The 16,326-nt window shown below is 52.7% G+C and overlaps 1 protein-coding gene across 4 annotated transcripts; it reads right to left on the bottom strand.

Annotated features, from left to right (window-relative positions):
* Nucleotides 1-290: 290 nt before the first annotated feature.
* RAB3IL1 (RAB3A interacting protein like 1) lies at nucleotides 291-15,632 on the bottom strand. 4 transcript variants are annotated; one of them, XM_027903559.1, is made up of 12 exons: nucleotides 13,781-13,855; nucleotides 10,929-11,163; nucleotides 10,385-10,480; nucleotides 8,971-9,048; nucleotides 8,173-8,388; nucleotides 6,769-6,897; nucleotides 5,865-5,993; nucleotides 5,663-5,775; nucleotides 4,848-4,871; nucleotides 3,403-3,502; nucleotides 2,531-2,597; nucleotides 291-2,218 (listed from the first exon to the last, which is right to left on the bottom strand). In XM_027903559.1, exons 1-12 carry the CDS (start codon nucleotides 13,789-13,791, stop codon nucleotides 2,136-2,138), a joined length of 1,281 nt encoding a protein of 426 aa, XP_027759360.1. In that variant the 5' UTR covers nucleotides 13,792-13,855; the 3' UTR covers nucleotides 291-2,135. The 4 variants fall into 4 exon arrangements, with proteins under 4 accessions (XP_027759360.1, XP_027759359.1, XP_027759361.1 ...); XM_027903558.1 differs by lacking the exons at nucleotides 6,769-6,897; nucleotides 13,781-13,855 and adding an exon at nucleotides 15,117-15,631; XM_027903560.1 differs by lacking the exons at nucleotides 4,848-4,871; nucleotides 6,769-6,897; nucleotides 13,781-13,855 and adding an exon at nucleotides 15,117-15,632.
* Between the last annotated feature and the right edge of the window lie 694 nt (nucleotides 15,633-16,326).

A 16,326-nucleotide genomic window follows, 5' to 3' on the forward strand; every position in this document is an offset into this window, starting at 1 on the left:
TTAAGGTCCTGTCCAACCCAGATCATTCTGGGATTCTGTGAAGAAATGTTCACCCACCTGTGGAAAAAAAAAAACCCTCAATTTGGCACCAAAACTCCATCACTTATTCCCCTTGTGAGGTCAGGGAGCAGCCAGCTACGGGAGGGACACACTGATGAGAAAAAGCATTAAGACCCAATCCTAGAGGTCACACAGGAGCCAGAGAAGCTCAGAGCTTCAGCCAAATTTCATTTTCTCTTGGCTACTGAGCACCCCAACCAACCCAACCCCTCAACCACCAACCAGACTTCTAGAGGTTAATAGCAAATGTTTATTTTCCATTATTAAAGAGCAGGGTGCAACCATCCCGCTGTTAACGGAGTGACTTCATCTTCCTTTACAAATTGCTCTCTCTGCTTCACTTCAAATGTAAGACAACTTCACACGTGGCATTTCTCCAGTTCCTTCCGTCTCAAAAGTGCTTTACAATTGTGACACCGAGGGGAAGAAAAAAAAAAAATCCCACAAACCATCTCCTACCTGGAGAGATCACCTCATTCCCAGCGCTGACACGTGTGCAATGCAGCAGCCAATGGCACAGGAAGACATGGAGAGGTCAAAAGGTCAGGGGGAACAGATAGGAGGAGAAATTCCAGGGATGGAATTTACCTGAGCTGTAATCTGCAGCTGGGGAAACCAAAGCTTTTGCCTTCCCTGTCCATTTCCCCCTCCTCTGGGCAAAACCACAGCAGCTCAGTTTGTGTCTTTAGTGGAAGAAAACTGAGCTCTTACTGCAGCATCCCCCAGGAGAGGATGAAAGTTCTGGAGCTGAGGGTGGTGACCTGGTGCTGGGCAGGGTGATGCGTCAGCCAGAGATGGAAACCCCAGGGTGGGTGGTGGCTGTTCCACAGACTCCAAAAAAAAAGGCTAAATTGGCTACAAATCACTGTCACAGCCTTAACAAACCCGGGTCTGTGGCAGACCTGTGCGTCCCAACAGCTTTAGTGACATCTCTCCCTCCTGGCACATTTTGGGGGATACAGGAACTGCAGCCACGCCCCTCACGAGCACACAAAGATGTCTCAGTTCTCTCACTCGGGATGGCAGCCCAGGACAAGCTGGGATTCCCACTGGAATGGGCAGCTCTAGGTCTAATGTAACACCAGGGAGGGAACCTCTGGGCTTCAGGGCTGCCCAGCCTGGGCACGCTCCTTCTGGGGTGTGAACAACCCCAGCTGGGTAAATGGATTCTGCCTGAACAATGCAAACAGGACTGCCCAAAGCTCCCTCGGGAGCAGGAACAGCTCCAGGGCATGTTTGTAAGGTGAGGTTTGTGTTTAAGAGCACCGTGGGGGACTCCCACCCCAAGGAGTGTCACAGGGTCCATGGCAAGGTCTGCCGGTGACAACTGCAGCAGATTTCCCAGTCCAGGAGGAAACATCCTGCACCGGCTGCAGCCAGCTGGGAATTATGGAATTTTCCTGCTCTCTTTCTTCTGCTGGAGGCCCCAGGTGCACAGCTCCAGCCATTCCCCCAGCCTGGATAACCCAGAGTCAAACAGCAAGCTGAAAAGAGGAACAAATCCTTCTTTGTGACTCCGCTGGCAGAAAGCTTCTCTTGCAGGCTCCTTTAAAAGGAACAAGGAAGTACTTGGAAACAAAGTGTTCATGGCTCTCCCTAAGGTTATTGTGCTGTGCTGGCATTTTCTGGGCTGTTATGGCAGTATGGTCAGCAGGACCTCCGAGTACCCCCAAAAAATGAGCGGGGCACAGGGACAGACAGCCAGCATCTGTCCTCACAGACCGGCTTACAGGGAAGGTCCAGAATTCCTGCCCTCCTCAGAAAATGCCAAAGAAGACTGCATATAAAAACAAAAGTTTAAAAAAAAATGGATATACACTGCATATAGGAGACTCCGGAGTCTACAGATGGCCACCCCAGAGCAGCCAGGGCCAGCCCAGCTCCGAGGGGACAGCGTGGAAGCTGCATTCCAGTCACAGTTGGAGGAGCTGGACAGCTGAAGGTGGAAGTTGTGCTTCTTGCTCAGCTTCAGGCAGAGAGAGGGTGGGGAGGGAGAAAGGCCCATCGCAGGGCAGGCACTGCACTCACAAAGCCCTTCGTACTGGAGCAGTTCCCTTCCACGCTCAGGCCTCTGCTCACATCTCACTGGGATAAAATCCAAGCTTGGCCAGGGACATCTCCCTGCGGAGCCGCATCACCTCCCAGTACATCAGCTCCACTGCAGAGCAAAAGGGAAGGGAAAAAACAACCAAAAATCAGTAAGCGAGGCACAGCTGGACACCACCTCCCAGTGCAGCCCGGCCAGCCTCCTTCCCAAAGCCAGGGAAGCGGGAGATGCCCATCAGGTCACCCTTTATCAGCACCACCCCAGGGCAAAGCTCCCAGGAATTGGTGCTTCTCTTCCTTCCCTCATGCTTTTCCTTTGTCATTGAACTGCTTCTCAAAGACCCAGGGAGTTGAGGGGACTGAGCTGGCCCCATTCCTGTCTCAATTCCTCCCCAGAAAGCATCCCACTGCAACCAGCTCTTACCATCCTGCCTCACCAAGCCCTGCTGGATATAGCGGATGTATGTGAAGAAGTTGCAGACTGCTGTGATCTGAGGGAGAGAGGAAAAGAGAAAAATTGGGAATCAGCTCCAGAACTGCTCTGCCAAAAGGCCTGCACTGCACTCACAGCAGCAGAGCTCAGGGTTTGGCACCCAAAAAATAGTCCCACGTATCACCAGGTAGGACGAAAGCTGGTTAAAAATGAAATTTAAAAACCCCATCTGGGTATCTGCCATCCCATCCCCAGACATTACACTATCCATGAGACACAACATGGAACAACTCCAATCTACTGCAGATTTGAGACATTGCTTTGGGGCAAGCGACAAAAACGAGTCAAGTTTGTGCAAAACAAAAACAACCTTTTGTGTCCAAAATGGTCACATGTTTCGGGATCAGCTCCTGTGATATGCAGTTCAGGAAAGAATAAACTTCTAAAATGCTCCATTGAATCAAAGCCCCAACAGCAACATTAATAAATTATCCACCTTTTGCCTTCCCTCCACAGAAAGAACAACTTGTTCTCACAACCACCCTGGATCTGACTGGAACAGTAAGAGCATTTAAAGAGCAGAAAATTACTGTGTTTTACAAAGGGGAATTAAATAACAATAAAGCCAAAAAAGCAAAGCCCTGCACAGAATGAAACCATGCAAAGTGAACACACTGAAGGTTGTCTGAAAGCATAAGCAGGGCTGGATCTGCACCCTGATTATTAATCAAGAGCCACCCCGACCTCAACTCAAATCCCACAGGTCTTCCCTTAGTTGAAGACCGACCCTGCAGAGCTCCTACATCTCAGGGCATGGGACAATTTTGGAGGATCAGGGCACTCTGGGAAGGTGGAGGACTCACCCTGGCCCTGCAGGAAGGTGAAATGTAGTAGTAATTCCCAGAATCCCCCAGCATGATCCGGTGCCTGCAGGTCCTGGGGAGGCCACTTAGAGCACATTTCCTGCAGGGAAAGGAAAAAACACTTCAACAGTCCAGTGGCACAGCGGAGACCAGGAATTTAGGAATCTCAAGAGATGGAAGGAGGAGCTCAGAAGCCAGACTTGGGTCAGTCAACATGAAGAAAAAAAACCCACCCATGGCTGATAGAGCCTTTTGCTCCTAAAAGATTCCACAAATGGCAGGTTAGGAGAGTTAAATATCTGGAATCATGAATAATTCCACACCCAAATACACCCAAGTTGTACCCTTTCCCTGGCACAGAGCCCAAGAGAAAACTACAGAAGACAGAGTGTAACGTCATCTGCACATCTCCTCCACATCCCAGGGAAGACTCAGGTGTATCAGCTTTCCTGCTGGGACGCAAACATGCTGGCTGGACACCAAACCTGGCCTCAAAACAGGTAAATCCAGCCTTAGAGCAGAATTTGCTCATGCTGAAAACTCAAAACAAGCCACACTGCTCTGGATGAGGCTTGCAATTCCTAAGGACAAGCCCATCCCTCCTCGGGCAGGCAGAGAAGAAGCTTGGCTTCACGATTTTAGGATTTCACTCAGAGTGAAGAGTCTTTTCAAAACAGTCAACAGCCTCTCTTCTCCTGCCATTTTTTTCTGTTATTTCTTCTATTATGGTTCCCATCACCAGCTGGTTGCCTTTCCTTCATCACCACTTCAAGCAGTAAAGCAGAATTTTCTGTGGAATAGTTATCTCCACATTCCTCAGAGGTTCAGTTCCTGCATGTGGAAAGAGGGACATCAGTCCCCAGCTGCAAGAAACTGCTCTGGGAGCCATGGAAGGTGCCAGCACGTGGGAGCAGATGTTTCAGGGAGGTTCTGAGCATGTCTCTGAGCTTATTTTCCACTGCTGTCAAGGCAAATATTAGCCAAGAGTGGAAGCACGGGCTGTAAGAGTCCACATGCAAGGAGAAGTAATCACTGACCAAATATTAACACAACTTAAGGAGATTAAGTTCTCAGAAAGTGTAGGATGACCAATAACAAGGAATTTTTAAGTCACAAAATTGAACACTGGAGCATATAGAAAAAAAGAGACTCCTGGTGACTTGGTGCAACCACAGCTGTCACAACCATAGTTAGAGGGAACCAAAAATGCCACAAAAAATCAGTGTTTTACACCTGGGAAATGAAAATAAACAAATTCCTTTGGGATTTTTTTTTTTTATTCCCAGTAGTAAAATTCTACACCATCCTGCCTGGAAATTAAACAGGGTTAAAGAGTTAGCTCAGTTCAGCTCGAGCCTCCAAGCTGCTCCATTGCACTGAGTTAGTCACTTGTTAATGTGTTAGAGATCTTTGATCACCGGCTAAACAATAAATGCTTCACTTACGTTACAATTTGTGGCCGGAACCCACTGCGAAGACAAAAAAAAAAACAAACCAAAAGGAAACTGATAAGGATGAAGACAGGATGGGTTGTTCTTGGAGCAATTTGCCTAGAGATGGCAGAAAACGCAGCAGAGTGGTAGGAAAACCTGTCCCTCACAGGGACACTTTAGGGGGTGCTCTGTTTGAAGGGAAGGGAAGGAAGGACAGAGAGAGGGAGCCCAGATGGAACTTGAGTTCATCAGCTGAATAAAATCCCCTCCTTCATCTGGAATATCATGTCATTTCTGCTAGTGCTCCTCTTCCTTGAGGTGACCCCAAGCTGTCTGTCACAGCAGGTACAGTCACACAAGCTCTGAAGCAGCCACAGCCCCAATTCTGGTGGCAAGGTGACAGCGCCAGGTGGGGAAGATGATGTGCAGCAAAAAGGAGATCTCTTCTGACCTAGGCTCAAACCCACCAGCAAGGCCAGGATGAAAGGCGAGCTCAAACCTCACAAGATGCAGGAATGCAGCTCTGATTTAACCCTGGTTATGCACAAACACCTTCAGAGAACAAAAACAAGCTGCTGCCTCAAGGCAAGGGAAAAAACCCACCCTCCGGCCAAGGGCACTGCCACCTCACAGGTTATCCCGAAAAACAGCCAGCAGCTCATCTGCTGAGCTCAGCTAATTCCTCTCCTCAGGCAGAGCTGAGCTGAATTCCAGCTGCTCACGAGCCTGGAGAAGGCTCAGCCGAGCCCTTTGAACCGTTCAGCTCAGCGACCGAGCGAGGCTCGGCCGAACTCCACGGCAAAAAGACACATAAACACGGTCCTTACTTGGGCCCACCACACTCTTCTGCTGCCACCTTCACCACAGGGAGCGTCTGGGAAGCCACTGGCTCGATGGTGAGGGTGTTCTGCTCCACAGCCGCTCGCACCAGCTCCGACAGCTGCGGCAAACAGAAGGGAGAGCGGGTACCAACGTGCCGGGGTCACCTCCACGAAGGTGACCCTCTGGAGCTGCTCCTCCAGCGCTCACCTCCTGCTTAGTGAAGTCCAGACAAGGTCCCACGTCTTCTCGATAAATCCTATCCAGGAAGGAGCAGGACTTATCCAAAGTTGGAGATTCCTTCCAGGCCTGGAACTCGGCAAATAAGGTGGAGTCGACCTGCAGCAAATGTCCAAGAGGGAAGGGAGGCAGGGGGTGGTCAGAAGGGAAGATTCCATATCAGGAGGCATCTGCTACTGTGCAGGTAACCCAACTGCAGAACATCTCCTCTGGCATCTAGAGAGGCTCAGACACCACGGAAGTGTCTGAGAGAAGCTGCCCTGGCTCTCATCTCCCACCCACCAGTAGCTCTGTAACAGTTCTGTGCCCCAGCCATACTGGGCTTATTATGGCAGAAACCTGCGGGTACCTCTCTATCCCATCCTCCTCCAGCACCTGTGACGCCAGAAAAGCCACCACACAACCACTGAACAGACCGAGTTCCCACTCAACCCGTGTCAGGAATGATGAGAAGCGGAGTGGCAAAGCACAGTGGCAATGGGAGACTCTGGGACCTGGCATTTAAATCCCAGATGGATCATTATCCAAACCACCAACTTGACTGACGGGGCACCTCCTACATGCCCAGCAAATTCTGTTAAAGCTGCTGAAAGAAAAAAAAATAAAACCAAAGAAACTCTGCTGAGCAACACAAAGAATATGAGTGAACAGAGCCGAGAAAGTCTCGATTCCAGCACGCTCCCTCTGTGCCGTGGAGACTGCTCACCTGGGACCAGGAACAGCTTCAGAGCCACAGGATGGAAAAACAAACGGAGAAAAACAAAACAAAAGGAAAAAAAAAAAAATGGAGGTTGGCATAAGAGGGAGCTGGAACTGAAAGGCTGGAAGTGTGAGAGGCAGGTGGGTCCCACCCATCCCCAGAAAGGTTGGTTACCTGCCGTGAGGAGGAGGAGGAGGAGGAAGCATCTGCTCCCAAGGCCTGCCAGCCTGGCTCATAGGTGATGTGGATGGCCTTCCCAGGGAGGATGCAAAGGAGCAAGGAGAGGAGAGCAGGGAAGCCAGACTTGGAGGGCAGAGGGAGAGACAGACAGTGAAGGAAAAGGTTTAGAGTGAGACACGCAAGAAGGGAGGTAAAAAACGTGAGGTAAAACAGGAGGTAGGAAGAAAGGTTCGAGTCCTGCCCTCCAGGAACTGAGCATGCTGCTCAAAGCATCACAGGGCCACAAGTCACACCTTTAGATTTCAGCTTAGGGTGCAAAGAGGGAACAGGTATTGCCATTTTTAGGCTCAGTTTGGGATGGGACACATCTTTTTCATAGAGCATCAACCCTCGGAATGCCAGATCCCCTTTTATCACCTCTCACATGGGCCATTAGGGAATCTGAGAGACAAAGAAGCCACCTCATCCTTGATACAGAACATTATTAGTCACTTCAGAAGCTGAGCCCTGAGATTTTAGACTCCAGGATATCTGCACTCTGTGGAATTTGCCTCCATGATGAAATGACTGGTTCAGATATTAAAGAAACAAGTCCTTTGTGTTTCCTCAACAATTCTTCATTTCAGAGGCAGCAGCTCTCCCAAAAAAATCACTAGTGAGACATATTCCCCCACCACATCCTCACTCATATTCATTCTTCCTGACCAAGTACCATAAGCTGCCCCCTTTTTGCTCCCCAGGACAGCTGTGTACACATCTGGCTAGTGGGAAATTCCCAGATCCTGGCAGCAGGAAGTGTTACACTCGTGGTCACAGCAGGTGGGGGGGGGGTCGCTATCAAAGTATCACCTTAATTAAACGGGGCTTGATTGGAATGCTTTGGATGACTCTCTGCCCAGCTCCTCCCAGTAAGGAATTAAATATAATTAAATATCTACTCTGCAAAGAGGGGGAACAGTGCCATGCCCAAGAACACAGGGCAAGTGAAAGGCTACCCATTGATGGAGGTGTCCTGGTGGTGCCCAAGCCAAACTGGGGAGGAGGAAGAACCACCATCATATCACGCCAGAACAGGCTATGGACTCACCTGCCAAGGAGCAGAAACCACTGGTTCTGCTCAGCAGCTCACAGCAGTGGTACCTCCTGGACCTGCCCCTGTCCCCCAGAGACCCCTCGACTGCTGCTGTCCTGACACAGCCTCCAACACGTCTCCCAGAGAGGAAACACCCACAGAAGGAAACCCACCAGAGCCTGCCTCAGCAAAAAATTTACGGAACAAGGCGTGCTACTGCACAAACAGCTTCTCCCAGCGCTGACACCAGGGATTTCTCCAGGAAGCCCCCGGGCACAGCGCCAGCAGTGGCTCCCAGGCTGGGTCAGCAAGTGGCCCTCACCCACCTCTCTGCACTCCCGGCTGACCGGCTCTGGAGCCACGTTCTGGCTGGCAGCTGACACCATGGCACTGCTGGTGCTCTTGTTTCGCCCGTGGCCCTTCCTGAAGCCGGCCTTGGAAGGGCTCTGGAGTTGAGGGTGCAGCTCCCGGTTGGGGGAGGAAGGCGTGGATGTGATCACCAGCGTCTTCAGGGCCGTCACCTCTGCCTGCAGCATGTCAATCTGGGGAGACCAGGGAGAGCCAACACCTGCTGAACTCAGCTTTGCTGCATCCCAGCACACACTGGAGCCACAGGGAACCAGCTACAAGCCCGGCCATGAAGCCTCTCCCCATCCCTCCCAGTGCCCAGCACCACCCAGAATTTTAAACCAACAGCAGCTATCTGGGATCCCATCCCTCTGCCCCTTCGGTCAGCACATTTTGCCCCAGGCTCTTTTCAGACCCAATAACCCCAAAGAAATTTCTCTCTTTGAGCTGAGCAACCTTGTGATTCAGCCCTGCCAGGAAATGCCAGTGCCTCAGGTCCCTGCTCTATCCATTCCCACAGCTGTGACAATTAAACAGCTTATCAGTTCCCTCTGGTTTCCCTGGCATCCATTTCCCAAAGAGGAGCTGGATCAGGAACAGACTGCAGTGATCCCTCTTTCCCCTCACTCTGGTCCCTTTCCAGTGTCTGCTGGGAAGGGAGAAAAGCAAATGCAAGCATTTACTCTCTTCCAGCCAACAAGCAGCAACTGTGGCCAGTACGGGCAGCGATGCCACCAGGCTACCCCAAAAATCAAGTCCCAGAGAGCAGTTCTCACCTTGCCCCGGGCTTCCCTCAGCTGTTTCTCTGCTGCAGCCTGTTTAGTGTTGGCTTCTCTCACCATCTTGTGGGCTTCCTGCACCAGAGAGGATTTTAGTCTGCTTGTTCCACAAAGCCACCAAGGCAGGTCACACCTATGCCATATCACAGGCAAGCAAGCAAGAGGACAGACAGGCATCCCTGCCACATCCAAGGGGGTTTTTCTGTCAGCTGTGAAGTGTCTTCCCCCAGAATTTCCTGGAGAAGGCCCCCAGTCCCAGAGCCTGGAGTGCATCCCCTGCTAAGGAGTGTGATTAGTTAAACTAAAGCATTCAGCTGACTAGTCCAAGGTCATCTCTCTCACTGATAGGGGCTGCTTGAAGAATGCCAGAAGCAAGGGCCTGCCCTTCCTTGCCCTTGGGAGTTGCTTAAAGCTGAGGTTTTAACATGAACACCCAGCTGTGCTGCTGTGGGTGCCCCTATCCCAAATCTGTGACTCCAGCCCCCCCTCAGCTTGGCTTCCTGGCTCGACCCCTATCCCTTCAGCCCTGCTGGCTGATCACTAAACCAATTTCTGCCCCTGCCCTGCTGCCTGTGGCACTGATCCTGAGCCAGATTGGCTTCTCCACGTCTTGGTGAGGTCACTGCTCCTGCCTGGCGTGTTCCTGTACTTTGCTCCCACTTCACTCGTGGAGCAGCCAGTCCTCACTGCTCCAGGCACGGCTGGGACACAGCAGGAGCTGGAGCTCAGGTGGGGGCCAAATGGTAGGAACTGGCTTAAAAGGCTCTCCCACAGAGATTGGGAAGTGGGATGAATCCCATCTGGGGCCTCCCTGCAGCGCTGTCTGGAAGCAGAGTCTGGCCAAGGCCACCAAAGGAAGGGAACAGCCTTGGCTTTATTATTTCCAAGATCACCCTGAGCCCAGGCAGCCAAAATTTCAGGAGGGGGTTGCTCTCTTGGCTCTTGTATCCCTGTGTTTCAAAGGTACAGATGGGCTCTGGCTTTCCTCACTATCCAGACAGATCCAGACATTAGAGCTGCTGGTAAATGGGATTTTGCCAGGATAGAGTTTGGCAAGAATCACATTACAAAAAAAAACCCACAAACAACAAAACCCACCACAAGTGACAGACCTTCTGGACACTCACTGGAGCAGTGTGTGAGGGCATCCAGCACGTTCCCAGCCCCAGCAAGGGCTGAGACGAGCCAGGGAACCATCTCTATTCCAGAGCAGGTACAGAGAGGGACATGGAGAGGGACAGGGAGCCTGTTCTGAGGCTCTGCCTGCAGCACTGCCCAGCTCTGCTTCTCCAAGTGGGAAAGAACAGGGGAAAGGAAGAAACTGTGGGAGGAGATGGCTGGAAGTTCAGGGAAAGCCTGTCTTAAAGGGGCTGGATGCAAGCTCAGGGTAAGAAAAGGAAGAGGGTGGTACCTCAAATAGGCTGGCTGTTAACTCCTCCAGCTCCTGCTCCAGTTGTTCCCTGACTTTTGACAACCTCTCACATTCTTTGTCCTTTAGCTTCAGCTCCTGTTGAGGAAATGCAGGAGGACACATCAGCCCACAGCCAGTCCCAGGAATGCTGATGCCCTGCCCTGTCAATCACAACCCTTCCTCCCCACCATGGCACAGATCCTTGATCCCAGATTCCTGTCCTAAACTCTGGGCCACACTCCCTGTCACCAAAGGCATCCCCCCTCCACAAGCTGTAGCAGGATTTTCAGGCTAGAGTAGCTCATTTGTCATTAGCAAGGAGGCTCCCAGTTAAGCACTGCCTCGAGCTGCTTCCTGCAGTAGGTTTCCAGGATTAATTTGGATATTGGCACATCCAGCAAGCACTGTCCTGCTCCAAAGCGCTTCATGGCCACCTCAGCTCAGTCTCTCTCCTCTTCTGCCTGCTCCAGGCTCCTAAAACACCCCTGGGAAAACCCCCCCTGCCCCAATCCGTGCTGCCATCCCCATGTGTTCTCCCCTTTACCTTCTGTGCTTTGTGCAGCTCATCCCTCAGGAACTCGGAGCCCTTCTCACGGATCTCCACCGAGGAGCTGCGCAGGCGCGACACATCGAGCTGCTCGGGGCACGGGGTCTCGCCCACGCCTCCAGCATCCTGGCACCCCGGCTCCAGCTCCTCCTTGCTGCCTTTGGATGGCATCAGTGGCTTCCAGTGCCCCACAGCAGGTTGCTTCTGGCTCTCTTCCTCAAAACCGACCTGGCTGTGGGGTGACAGCACAGAGAAACTTCTCAACCAGCATGTCCCAGAGAGGATGAAGCAGGAGAACTAAAGACAGCTGCCCCAGGGATCCTGTTCTCACCTGGATTCCAAGAGAAACACTCTGCAGCTGCCTTGTTTAGGACTCTGGTACTCACCCAGCAGACCTAAGTTCAGACACTGCTTCCCCAGATGAAGGAAAGTAGGAAAAAAAAAAGGAACACAGCTCTCCCGTTCCCATGTACAGACCCTAATCCCCTCTGCTGCCAACCCAGCCTTCCCCTGCCCCTGCTTCAGAGAATAAGGATCTATTTTTAACCTACTTCCCACCAAAATCCTCCACAGAGCCGCCTAAACCGGCGTATTTCCAGCAGTCTGAACCCCCGTGTTTTAGTTTCAGTGGCTGGCGAGTGGAGATGTGCTAGAAAGAAAAAAACAGGAGAGCCACCCAGGACACTGTTCCCCAGCAACTCCCAAATGAACACAGGTGCTGGAGAGGCTGATGGATTTAGCTGGCTCTGCTGGGGTTTTAGGAAAGGAAAGCCTCATCAATACCTGCGTGACAGGGCACTGCAGTCACCCTGAGGTGAGCATCTCCCTTTCTCTGCACATCAAAGTGCCCCCACGTGCTTTGCTCGCCGTGTGAAGGCAGCGGGAGCGCGTCCAAGCCTTGCACATGGGGGAGTTTTCTATCGTGCCCAGCCACCCAGCAGGACACACACACTGCCCTGCAGATTAACCTGCTGCTGGTTATCTCTGGGTCACAAGCCTTGGCCGAGCTCTGGTGCCCAAGCCCTCCTCCCACACTCCTACTGCTCCTTGCCCGCTGCCTTCTCCTTCAGAGTACCCACCACCTCCTCTGGTTTGGTTCACTTTCTCTTATTCCCTTTTCCTCATCTGCTTTCCTCTCCTGAACGTGCCCTTCCTCCTGCATTCCAGCCAGCACACACTCTTCCCCCTGATCCTACTCCAGCCCAATACTCCTCAACAGAGCACAGGCTGGGCTTATCTCCTCAAAAATAGCCTTGTTCTCCCTCTGACACAGAAAGCAGTCAAACCATGAGGCCAAACTATCCTTTCCACCCAACCTCAGTGTCCCACCACCTTTTCTACTCAGATTTCTCCCTATTTGTCCCCCACTCCAAAACTGCCTATGAGCAACAGCTGTCCACAGTCATTTTCCAAAGAGGGAAACAGCAGAATGGACCCAGGCAGTCCCAGAACCTCCAGCTTCTCTGAGCAGAGCACAAAAATCAGAGCACAGAGGAAAATCAAAATTCAGAAGCAAGCAGCTACTAAAAAAATAATAAAGAGGCAGCAGAGAAAAGGGCATTTCAACAGTCCACTGAACTACTCAGGCAGTCAATCTAACCCACAGGAAGAAAAAAAACAATGTTGTTTCTTTATGACCCTCAAACTCTCACATGAAAGTTTCCTTGGGAAATAGATATTGCAGTACATTTCCACACACTACAGAAGAAAACTGGAGGATATGGAGGAATGAAACGGTCCCACCCACACCCTGTAATGCCAAAAAAACATATCCTGAAAAATCATCTGTGATGGAAAAGCTCATTCTCCGCACTGGGCAAACAGAATCCTCACAGAAGCCTTGGCTGGATCTCCACTGTCCAGGCGCAGCTCTGAAATCCAGTCCCCAGAGACCAAAGGACCACCACATACACTCACTCTCTTGCTGACTGGCAGGCGTCTTTCTTGGAAAAATGGATCATATCATGTAAGTCCCACACCAAGACACAAGAAGTGCAAACTTACACGGGAAAAAAAAAAAACAAACCAACACCCCACAACCTTCTAAAATTGGTTTCTGTAGAAAAAGCAAAAAAAAAAAAAAATGTGCACGATCTGCACTTTTTCCAGCGGGCCCCACATGTTTCCTGCACTGCTGATCCGACACAGTTATTTCCCGTACGAGCGAGCCTCTGGCTCCCTCCAGGTTAAATTCCTACCCGCGGGTTTGGGAGGAGGACCCGACTTTTCCATCCCACCGGGACAGACGCCTGACTGGCACCATGTTCACCATCACGGGCTGGCATCTGTCCAGAGCCCGAGGATGCTCAGTATCATCCCTCAAAAGCTCTGGCAAAGCATCTGGTCATGTTTCATTATATTATTATATTACAGCAGAACACACAACCGGCGTTTCTTATCTTTGCCTCAGCAACGACCCTGCTGTGTCTTATGCCTGGGGGTGCTGGTGCCCCACGGCGTCTCCTCATCCCATCTCCTTAGTTGGCTTCCACACAGCTCTTTCCACAGGCTGCCCAGAGAAGCTGTGGCTGCCCCATCCCTGGCAGTGTCCAAAGCCAGCTTGGACGGGGCTTGGAGCAACCCGGGCTAGCGGAAGGTGCCCCTGCCCACGGCAAGGGCTTGGACTAGGTCAATCCTTAATATCCTTTCCAACCCAAACCATCTGGGGAATCCGTGAATCCTACCAAACGCTCGCAGCGCCGGGAGCGCTGGCGGAGCCCGGGGGGGCTCCGGGCTGCAGGGACACACGAGGTGTGAGCACCGAAACAACCAAATCCCGTGGAAGCCCGGGGGGAAGGGGGGGGCCACAGACAGCCCCCGAAGTCCCAATTTCTCCCCCCTGCACCTACCCCCGCAACATCGCTGAGTCCCCGATGCCGACGCTGCTCACGGCGGAGGAGCGCCCGCCGCGTACCCCATGCCCGGAGGAGCCGGAGCTGTGCCGGGAGGAGCGGGAGTCAAAGCCGGAGCTGTGCCGGGAGGAGCGGGAGTCAGAGCCGGAGCTGTGCCGGGAGGAGCGGGAGTCAGAGCCGGAGCCCTTCCCGGGGGAGCCGCAGCCGGATGAAGAGCCGGAGCGGTTCCCGGAGCAAGGGGAGCGGTTCCCGGAGCGGCTCCCGGAGGAAGCGGAGCTGGAAGCGGAGCGGATCCCGGAGCGGCTCCCGGAGGAAGCGGAGCTGGAAGCGGAGCTGGAAGCGCAGCGGATCCCGGCGGAGCCGCAGCCCCAGCACCGCCCCCGTGATGCCGGCGCGGCTGCGCTCTGAGCCCGCCGGGGCCCCGGAGGGGACGCTCGGCACACACCGGGCTGGAATTGCGGGAATCAGCGCAGCGTGTTACCGATCGCATCGGTGCGGGGCAGCGGGAAGCGAAAAAGAAATCTCAAAGCAGCCGTCCTCTTTGCTCCTCTCCTCTTTCCCGGCTGAGATGCGCGCCTGGTTTCCTCTGCCTCCTTCCACGCAGAGGCTGCTCCTTCTTCCTCTGAAGGATTCCTCACACCCTTCCCCTGCTCCAGCGTCGGGTCCCTCCCAGGGGAGACAGTCCTCCATGGACTTCAACCTGAGTTATTCACGAAGTGCTCCCGCGTGTGTCACTTCCCCGGGGTGCAGTCCCTTAGGACCGGGCTGATCCGGAGTGGGATCCGTCCACGGGGACCACCTCTGGCTGCAATTGCTCCCGAGCAATAGCTTCTTCCCCCTCTTCTAAATATATTACACCAGAGGTGCTCCAGCTGTCGCTGATGGGCTCAAGCTTGGCCAGTGGCACGTCTTGGAGCCAGCTGGGAACGGCTCCATTGGACGTAGGAAAGCTTCCAGCAGCTTCTCACAGAGGCCACCCCTGTAGACCCCCCACTACCAAAAATGTGCCCCAAAACCCCAACACACTGAGGAAATCTGGGATGTAAAGAAGGGATATGCAGGAAGGCGAAAGGATGGGGGAAACCCAGACAAGAAAGATTGTCAAGGGTTTTTAAACTTGACAAGGAGAGCACAGGGCTGGGAACAAAACAGGAAAACCACTCCTGCTGTTACTCCAGACCCAACAGCAAATCCCATGCTCACCTCTGAATTGACAGCACTGAAATTTTGGTGGGTGACTCCACTGAACCAAAAAACGCCCCTGCCCTCGCAAGCCACCCTAAGAGGATGTTTTCCAGATCGATCCTTCCTAACATTTCCCATCACATCCTACCTTGCCATTGCCCAGGGCTTCCCTCCAGGCAGCTGTATCCCCTCAGAGCCTTCACACGCTCCCGCCTCGCTCTCCGCTTGCCCATCCTCTGCCTCGCTGCCAGACCCCAGGCCAAAGGCTGGCGAGTCAGACGTGGTGCTCCACGAATCCATCGCAGAACGCCGCTGTGGATGTCACCCAGGGAGCACTTCCCTGTCCCAGCATCTCCCGGGTGTCCCTGTCATTGGCAGCCCTGCCCTGCCTCATGGCCAGGATCCACGGTGACAGCACAGGCCAGCCTCATGCTCTGGAGTCTGGGAACGGAGCGTTCGGTACATTTGTGTCTGTTTGTGTCGCTGGCTGTAACCTTTGTTATCTTCAGGGAGCTTCTGGGAGGAGGGGAAAGATCTTCAGCTTTCCAAGGCAGCACCGCAAGTAATTAGTCTTTGTAATTATTAACTCCCAAGGCTTGGCTGGCAGGGCCAGAGGGTCCTCAGATTAGAAGGGTAGAACTGATTCTAGGAGTCGACAAGGGCAGGAAGGATGAGAACTGATAGTGCAGGCAGGAAGCGTTAAGAGGGAGATGCTGAATCCCAGCCACTTGCAAGTTAACTTTGCACAGGGGCAGAGTGGCATGTGCTCCCCTCTTCTTCCCAGAAGGAAAGGGGAAAACCAGATGCAGGCTGGGAAGAGGAGGAGGAACAGGGATTATTTTAGAGCTTGGAAAGCAGGACTACACCCCAGACCCCAGCAAATCCAAACCGGATGTTATTGCCATGAAAAGGAGAATGAAAACAAATGGCCTCAAACTCCAGGCTCCCTCCTGCCCCTCCTTGCTGGCTTGGACACTGTGCTGATGTTTGCTCAGCTGGCTGCAAGGCATTCAGCAAGGGCTTTCCGGGATTTCTGGCTCTAAGATCCCTGATTTCCAGGACCAGAAAGTTTGGTCCTCCCTTCGGAGCCCAATCCCCACCATAGAACCTAAGGCAAGAGAAGGGCGATCTTGCTAAGGACCTTTCCATCCTTTTCATGCTGTGCAAACTGAACTGTGCAACAACAGAGAGGGAGATCTGTCACCCTCCAAGTCCCTAAAAATAAAATGCAGAGGGTCAGATGGAGATTAGCACTTGGGTGTGAGGGAGACGCAGAGCTTGGCACCCACAGCTCTCAGGGCCACCCAGGATGGCACAGAATTAGTGAGGAATTCTGAAGCATAAGGGGAAGAAGCCTG

This window comes from Empidonax traillii, unplaced genomic scaffold, assembly GCF_003031625.1.
Source record: "Empidonax traillii isolate 1590-97213 ecotype Southwest subspecies unplaced genomic scaffold, ASM303162v1 scaffold982:size219053, whole genome shotgun sequence".
Taxonomy (NCBI): Eukaryota; Metazoa; Chordata; class Aves; order Passeriformes; family Tyrannidae; genus Empidonax; species Empidonax traillii.

What these genes read in the sequence shown, in the direction of transcription:
- RAB3IL1 (XM_027903558.1), bottom strand. Translation starts at nt 15,268, where the DNA reads ATGGATTCGTGGAGCACCACGTCTGACTCGCCAGCCTTTGGCCTGGGG. An exon ending in TGAGGGAAGCCCGGGGCAAG is followed by an intron (nt 8,389 to 8,970) that starts GTGAGAACTGCT and finishes TGGTCTCCCCAG; the next exon opens with ATTGACATGCTGCAGGCAGA. An exon ending in GAAGAGTGTGGTGGGCCCAA is followed by an intron (nt 4,872 to 5,662) that starts GTAAGGACCGTG and finishes TTGTCTTCGCAG; the next exon opens with TGGGTTCCGGCCACAAATTG.